General features: G+C 42.9%; 1 protein-coding gene across 1 annotated transcript; it reads left to right on the plus strand.

Moving 5' to 3' along the window:
* The first annotated feature begins 323 nt into the window (after positions 1–323).
* Positions 324–3,803, plus strand: LOC113346222. The gene is made up of 7 exons (XM_026589787.1): positions 324–491; positions 609–1,405; positions 1,490–1,873; positions 2,069–2,458; positions 2,559–2,895; positions 2,986–3,324; positions 3,381–3,803. Exons 1-7 carry the CDS (start codon positions 324–326, stop codon positions 3,801–3,803), a joined length of 2,838 nt encoding a protein of 945 aa, XP_026445572.1.
* The last annotated feature ends 4,561 nt before the right edge of the window (positions 3,804–8,364 follow it).

The following is an 8,364-nucleotide window of genomic DNA, read 5'->3' on the forward strand; positions in this document are numbered from 1 at the left end:
TAAAGGAATGATACATGACAAATCACATCGATTTCGCCAGTGGAGAAGGATCAGAAGTTCTGGAGCTTGGATGCACAAAGATTGAGTTTACTCAAGATGACTTGAGAGGTGTTTACGCTCCCCACAATGACGCTATCATCATATCAACCTGGATAGGAATGTTCTGAGTACATCGTATTCTGGTAGATAAAGGAAGCTCTGTGAGCGTGCTATTTTCTAGAGCTTATTCAGCTATGAATCTCACTCACGACTTGATCGAGGAGGATTAAAATCCAATTATCGGCTTCAGTGGCGAAGTAACCAAAGCTGTTGGGAAAGTAAAAATGCCGATTACAGTAGCAAACAAGCCTGTTCTGGGAAATTTTTTGTTGCTGGATTGTCGAGCACCCTACAATGAAATTGTAGGACGGGACTGGATGCATGCAATTGGTGCAGTCACTTCCTCATACCACCAGTGTCTGAAGTTCGTTACATCTGAAGGGGTCGTAAAGGTGATAGGCGGCCAGATGGCTGCTCACAAGTGTCACGAGAACGCAATGGACGAATATTGAAAGTCAGAAGTTAGCAGGAATCATATCCAGCGAGTCGAGCAAAAATAGCAATTATAGAGCCCTCTCCCGCCAGAGTCATATGTGGGAGAAGACGCGGTTGATCCTCCAACAGTCGAAAAACTGGTTGAAGTTCATATTGGGGATGAAGAGCATAAAAGCACATTCGTAAGGGCAGATCTACCCGCGCACGAATGTGAGGGTCTGATTACACTATTAAGGGCAAACGTTGACGTTTTCGCATGGAGTTTTGCTGAAATGTATGGAATAGATCCGAACGTAGCCTGTCACAGGCTAAATATCGATGAGAAGTTTCATCTAGTTCGTCAAAAAGTTAGGAATATGGTACAAAGCAAAAAATATGGAGTTGTTGTAGAAATCGAGAAGCTGTTGGAAGCAGGCTTTATTCGACCAGTACAGTATCCTCGCTGGTTGTCTAATGTCGTGCCCGTTCCACAGAAGAATGGTAAAATTCGTGTCTGTATCAATTTTACTGATTTAAATAAATCATGTCTGAGCGATCCATACCCACTTCCGCGGATAAGAGTTTTGGTAGATGCTACCTCAGGGTACGGGAGACTGTCATTCATGGATGGTTTCTCAGGGTATAACCAGATACCTTTGTTCGAAGAAGATCAAGAGCATACCGCCTTTGTGACTGACAAGGGGGTTTACTGCTATACCGTGATGCCGTTCGGGCTAAAGAATGCAGGAACGACTTACCAACATTTGGTAGATGATATGTTCAGAGATCTGATTGGGAAGACGATGGAGGTATATATCGACGATATGGTAGTAAAATCTAAGCAAAAGGAGTCTCATTTTATCGATCTACAGAAGATGTTCGATATCTTGAGGTGATATCCTATGAATCTCAATCTTGCAAAATGTTCATTTGGGCTATCCTCGAGAAAGTTCCTTGGATACTTGATGATGCACAGAGGAATAGAGGCGAATCCGGAGCAAATCAGGGCCATCAGAGATATGCCATCCCCAAGAACGAAGAAGGAGTTCCAGAAGCTAGCAGGGCGATTAACAACTTTAAGTCATTTCATTTTGCGTTCGTCAAATCGATTCAAGCCATTCTTTGACGTTTTGAGGAAAGCAGTGAACTTTGGTTGGACGGAAGAGTGCAAAAGATCTTTCGATGAAATCAAACTGTATTTATCTACTCCCCCAGTATTGGTGAGTTCAAAAACTGGGCAACCTGTCGGAGTTTATCTGGCTGCAACAGAGAACGCTGTAAGTGCAATACTATTTGTTACTGAAGAACATGAAAAACCTGTTTACTTCGTCAGTAAATCTTTGACGGGGGCGGAAATACGGTATAAAAATATTGAAATAATAGCACTTGCACTGTTGCATGCATCACATCGCCTCAAGCCGTATTTCCAGGGAAGACAGATCGTAGTCTACTCTGAATATACGCTAAAGAGAATCCTAGAGCGTGCAGATGATTCCATCCGACTGGCAATATAGTCAAATTTTCTGGGGGCGTATGAAATCAAGTACGAAACCAGAACTGCAGAGAAGGGACACGCACTGACTACACTATTAGCAGATTTCCCTGTGGACGACATAGAAATAGTTACCGAAGAAGAAGAGTTGTTGAACAAACCCGAAGATTCAACCACTAATCGGACTGGGGGCGAGTCCACTATAGAAGTCGATACACCTGAGCCACTATGGACTGTATTTACTAATGGGTCATCAAAGGTTAGTGGATCTGGTGTTGGTTGTATCATCATCACTCCTGAAGGTTCAAGGATCGAAAAAGCAACTAGATTGGAATTTCACGCATCAAACAATGAAGCTGAATATGAAGCAGCAATTGTCGGTTTAAAAACTGTCAAACAGTTAGATGCAAAGAACGTGAAGCTGGTCACTGATTCTATGCTAGTAGTCAATCAGTTTCTGGGAACCTACAAAGCCAAATACGAGAGAATGACCTTATACTTGGATTGCATGAGAAAACTGGTAAATGAGTTTGACCAATTCTCTACTGGGTAGCGACCACGGTTGGAAACACAGGCACGCTGACGCTCTAGCATATCTTTCTTCCGTAGTCGACACCGACACCACTCGTTTTGTGGTAGTGGATTTCCAAGAGTTACCTAGCATCTCCGACAGCCACTTTGTTCTGGCTCTCGAACACGCTAGTGGGGGAGAGAAGGTAACTACATCAGTACAGGAAGATATCGGCAACACTGACAACAATATGGATGTAGACATCCCAGAGGGAGACGATTCAGGCAATCCTACTAAAAACGATTCTGATTGGCGTCAATCTTATATTAGGTATTTGACAGCCAGTAAACTCCCAGAGGATGAGCATCTCACTTCAAAGGTAAAAAAGAATGCATGGAGATATTCAATGATCGAGGGACAATTATACCGCAAACCTGTAGCTTTGGAGCCATTTTTGTGGTACATATAGGCAGAGGAAGGACAACAGATATTGGCGGAGGCTCATGAAGGAATATGTGGCAACCATTCTGGAGGGCGCAGTATCGCACACATGATACTTACTCAGGGGAACTTCTGGCCATACATGCAGAAAGATGCTAAAGAGTACGCGCAAAAGTGTGTGCCATGCCAAGAGCACGCTCCAATTCCTAAAAGGCCTGCCAATGAACTACGTCCAGTTTTAAGTCCCTGGCCATTCGCTAAGTGGGGACTAGACGTCGTCGGACCACTCCCCAAAGTTCCTGGAGGAGTGAAATTAGTTTTGGATGCTACTGATTATTTTACCAAATGGGTCGAGGAAGTGGCGCTGGTTCATGTTACCATACGTGATGTAAAAATGTTCATATGGGAGAACATCGTCTGCAGATCCGGAATCCAACACGAGTTAGTGTCAGACAATGGCAAGCAGTTCGACTCTGGAGTGATCAAAGAATTCTGCAAGAATTTGAGCAATCGCCACAACTTCTCTGCTCCTTATTATGCTCAGAGCAACGGGCAGGGGAAGCAACCAATCGTGTTATTATGGAAAATCTCAAGAAAAGGCTGGAGAAGGCGAAAGGAAAATGGACAGAAGAGTTCCCAGGAGTCTTATGGTCTTATCGAACGACCCCAAAAAGATCCACTGTATTTTCCCCATTCACACTGACTTATGGTACAGAAGCAGTCATACCCACTGAGATACATCTGAAGACTACCAAGACCCGTGCTGTCAAAGCTGGAAACAACAACAGCATAATGGATTTGGATAAAGAGTTGTTGGAAGAACAAAGAGAAACAGCCTTGCAGTAATTGGTTCGATACCAACATGCAATCAAGTTGAGCTACGATCGTAAAGTCAGAGAAACATCATTCAAACCAGGGGAATATGTCTTGAAGAAAACTCGAACAGCCACGATGGAACCAAAATGTGGAAAGCTCGGAGAAAATTGGGAGGGTCCATACATAGTAGACAGGCCTGCATCTTGTGGCTCATACTACCTAAAGAACCTCGACGAAACCCAAGATTCAAAACCATGGAAGCCGTGGAATTCGTTCCACTTGAAGAAGTTTTATCATTAGCTAAATTCGCACAAGAGTAGTTTCGTTCAAATCCTGTTGTGCTGCACTCTTTTTCCTTTATGATGGTTTTATCCTACTGGGTTTTCCATGCAAAGGTTTTAACGAGGCAGCTGTTGTCGGGCAATAGGTACTTATCTTATTATTCTTGTTCAGATATTTAATTCAATATTATTTTGGTATTCCACACTCTATCAAGATTGTTTGTAATATAAACTGTTGCGGATGGTTCAAATCCGCAGTCAGTTCCAAATGGCAAAGCAGTTCAGTTCGAGCCTGTTGTCAGTAACATTTCCAACACCTAGCAGATAGGGTGAATGCACAGTTCGAGCATTTTTATCCTATTCCAAACGTACCCCCATCATATGGGACATCAACAAATGTGGAGAGCATTTTCTCCTGCCCAGGCATGTGGAAATGTACACATCTCAACTCTGCGTGCATCTTGAATAGTAGGATTGGACCCCTGCGCGAATTCAAGATAGCAGAAAAACTCAAATACTCATTCCATGCGCGAGCAAAATGCAGCAAGGTGGTGCACCCTTGCGCGAACATTGAGCAGCATGACACAACTTCATACTGGGGGCGAGTTATATATCACCTCAGTCACTTGGGGGCGAGATATATAACACCTCAACGCAAACATTACAGTACCTTGGGGTGAGTTGCATAACACTCTGAACAACACGATTGGGGGCGAGTTATGCAGCACTCCAGAACGATGCGAAGATCAGTTGTTAACAGAATTGGGGAACCCGAACTTCTTAACCCATAACGAGTTATGGATAAAGAGGGGGCGATGTTTGTATCCTAATATTTCACACTAAGAAATGGCTTACATGGGGTTAGTATGCTCCTCTTATTAGCCTAGTATGGGTAACAAGGCCTCACAAGTACCCTACATAGAAGCCCATGTGCATATATCCAAATAAAGCTAAGGAGGTGCCACATCTCCACCACCACGTCAGCAGACCTGTCGCCACGTCAGCACAAAAGTCGCCACGCCAGCAAAGCAGGGCAACCCATAACGAAACATTCCAAGTCTACACCAAATGATTGTATCACATAAACCAAGTAAGATGTTACTCGGAAATTTTCACATGATCATCTTTTGACTTGCGTCAAGAATATAAGATGAACTTGATCGAAGCAAAAGCTTACCAACACATATTTCGAGAAATATGTAAGCGAGTTAAACTCAGCTCGAAATCTCAAATGTGTATAATAGAAAACTATATCGTAACACGACTTATGTCTCAATATAGGATATAGAGTAGAAATATAATTTCCAAGTGATAGATGAGTTTCATTCTCCACATACCTTTTGTTGATGAAGTTCCACAAGCTTGGTAGGCTTCTAAAAGGTCCTAAAAATTATCCCCGGCAGCGGCGCCAAAAACTTGGCAGGCCCGGAGAAGTATATAAAATGAAGCGCAATGAAAACGGGGGCCTACAGTAATACCGCAAGTGCACGGTCGTCGGTTGTAGCTCGTGCAAGTACGGGTCGATCCACAGAGATCGGGTGTGTTTGGAATGTTTCTAGCTATTTGGGTTCCTAAATTGCTATTGGGCTATGAAGCCTTTTGGCTTAAATTGGGCTTTGAGTGCTAATGGGTTTGTTCACAATAAAATGAACTGAGCTTGGGCTCAGTTGGTCTCTGAAGTGTAAATGGGCTTTGGTTTTAAACTTAGGCTTGGGCTCAATTGTACAAACAATAGATAGTGGGCTTAGAACTGAGAACTAGGCCTTTGGGTTAAACAACTGGGCTTTGGTTAAGCCTGAATTGGATTGGGCTCAGCTTTTGAAATGAGCTGAGCTTTGGGCTCAGTTAGATGGGCCTTTGCTTGGCTGCAGGAAGCAGCAGCAACAACAGCAGCAGCAGCACAAGTGCTGCACAGCAGCAGCAGCAGCTTGGCAGAGGAGGAGAGCAATGCAGCAGTAGTGCTGCAGCAGACAACAGCAACAGCAGCAGCAGAAGGGCAGCTGCAAGGGAAGGAAAGCAGCAGCACTGCAAGTGTAAGGGAAGGCAATGCAGCACAAGTGCTGCACAACAGCTGCAGGGCAGTGGAATAAGAGAAGCAAAGCAACAGAAGCAAAGGTGGCAGTAAAGCAAAGATAATGCAATAAAGAAGATGGCTAACAAAATAAACAAAAGGAAACACAAACAGGGCAACACATGGCAAAAGCAAAGAACAAAACAAGATGAACCAAGGCCTAAGGCCAAGGGCAAGGATGTGGTGAAGATAACAGAGCAAGGCTAAGCTAAGGCAAGATTACAGGAGGTATACTAAAAGAATGGGAAGAGAATTAGCTTGCTCATTGTCACTAGTGAGCACTAATTTCTCCCAATGCTCAATCAACAGTGCAACCTAAGCATACACAAGGAATGGCAAGAAAATCAGCTTGCTATGAGCACTGATTTCTTCCATTGCACAATCACATCAATGCTTCACAGATATCTAGCCTAGCATTCCATCAAACTAACAACAAATTACACATAACAGTAAACATTACATGGCAGTGAGCTACAACATTTAACATTAACAGGAAACAAATATTAACAATGAACACAAACATCTAACAGTAAATAGTAAACATGAACATAAATGAAATTTGAGCTACTAAACAGAGCAAACATCACAACTGAAATTGACAAGATTTTATAAAACTCAAAATTGAACTGTGGACTAAAGTTGAACTGAAATTAACAGGACATGAAAGTCCTGGATGTTGGCTACTCCAAGCATAAAGTTTCTACAACACACCCACACTACATATTTATACCCACAAACAATTAGGGTTCTACCCATTTTTCCCAAAATAACAGTAGGCTAGGGTTGGTGATTACTCACCTAATTTGATGTAGCAACATCAAATTGAACTCGACCCATGCTTTGTAATTGCTCCTACTCCATTCCCATGCTCTAATTGCAACTCTAGGTTACCTAATTTATCAATTTTTTCACGCCTAGGGTTTCAGGCAGAGAAGCGTGAAAAAATGAGAAAATAGGGAACTAGAGGGCTAGGGGGAGATGGGTTTTGGTTGTTGGGTGATAGGGTGATGATGGTGGAGGTGTGGTGGTGGCAGTGAAGGTGAAGAAGGTGGTGGTACGGTTGCAGGGGAAGGTGATGGTGGTTCTCTGCTGTGGAGAAGTGAGGGAGGAGAGGTCGACTGTTTTGGGAAGGAGGGTATTAGGTATTTGGGTGTTAGGCGGGCGTATCGAGTTTGATGTTCTGCGACGCTGAGTCACTGGATGCGAAGCTGGAAGGTGGATCGGATGGTTCCTCCTGATGAGGTTGGTAGCGACCGTCAGATTTTTTGATACAACGAAGTTAACGGCTCTAGATGGGGTTAGGTGTTGTAGTGTAAGGCGGAGATATCAAACGTTGATGCACAGCAAGGGAGCGACCGTTGGATTCAACTACCATCTAATCTGAAGGCTTGGAATTTCAGAGCTGTGGTGCTCGGCAGAGACTTCAGATTTTGATGCTCTATGAATGAGCGACCGTCGGATGCTTCTGAGAACTGATCTGATGGCTGAGAAAGGAGGCGCTTTTGTGTGTAGAAAACGAGGTTGTGCGCACCATTCTTCGCGGCTTCCTTGCGTAATTTCTCCCGGCTTTTCACTACTTTTCTGCTCTTTTCGCTCCGTGACTCATCCGAACTTTATTTATTACCTAAAAATGCAAAATTAATTAATAAAAATATTTATTCTTGAAAACAATGAAAATACAGAATATGGGATAAAATGTAGAATTAATGCATAAAAGATGAGTTAAATGCCAACAAAAAGGGATAAATATATACAATATTTGGCACTCATCAAATACCCCCAAACCTGAATTTTACTTGTCCTCAAGTAAAACAAAACTAAGGAAATCCTAACTATACCACTGTCGCTGGTCTCTCGAATGCATTTAGCGTATGCACTAAGCCTTTTAAACCACTAAGTGTTCCTAGTGGACGAGTTGAAGTCTCGTGAAGGTTTACCAGAGGTGTGCCTACAAAACCTAAGGACAAAATATGAGCTCAGATTCCATCAAATGTGACATGTGCAAAACAGTTTAAGCTCACAGCAAAATGGAGATGTCAATCTAGCTATCGAAGGCACAATCCTAGCACTGATAACAAATAAGGACATGTGATAAGAGTGTAAAGTGTATCTACACATGTGTAAAGAAAGATCTGAAGTCATGACTACTAATCACCAAGAGATAGTTTCTCAGGCTAAGAACTGAGGTCGAAATCTAGCTAGCTGTCCGGACTTTACGAGAATTGTGAATGAGTTGAAG

Source organism: Papaver somniferum, unplaced genomic scaffold, assembly GCF_003573695.1.
Source record: "Papaver somniferum cultivar HN1 unplaced genomic scaffold, ASM357369v1 unplaced-scaffold_99, whole genome shotgun sequence".
NCBI classification, from domain to species: domain Eukaryota; kingdom Viridiplantae; phylum Streptophyta; class Magnoliopsida; order Ranunculales; family Papaveraceae; genus Papaver; species Papaver somniferum.

What these genes read in the sequence shown, in the direction of transcription:
- LOC113346222 (XM_026589787.1), top strand. Translation starts at nt 324, where the DNA reads ATGCCGATTACAGTAGCAAACAAGCCTGTTCTGGGAAATTTTTTGTTG. An exon ending in TCTATGCTAGTAGTCAATCA is followed by an intron (nt 2,459 to 2,558) that starts GTTTCTGGGAAC and finishes TCTACTGGGTAG; the next exon opens with CGACCACGGTTGGAAACACA. An exon ending in ATGAGCATCTCACTTCAAAG is followed by an intron (nt 2,896 to 2,985) that starts GTAAAAAAGAAT and finishes TGGTACATATAG; the next exon opens with GCAGAGGAAGGACAACAGAT.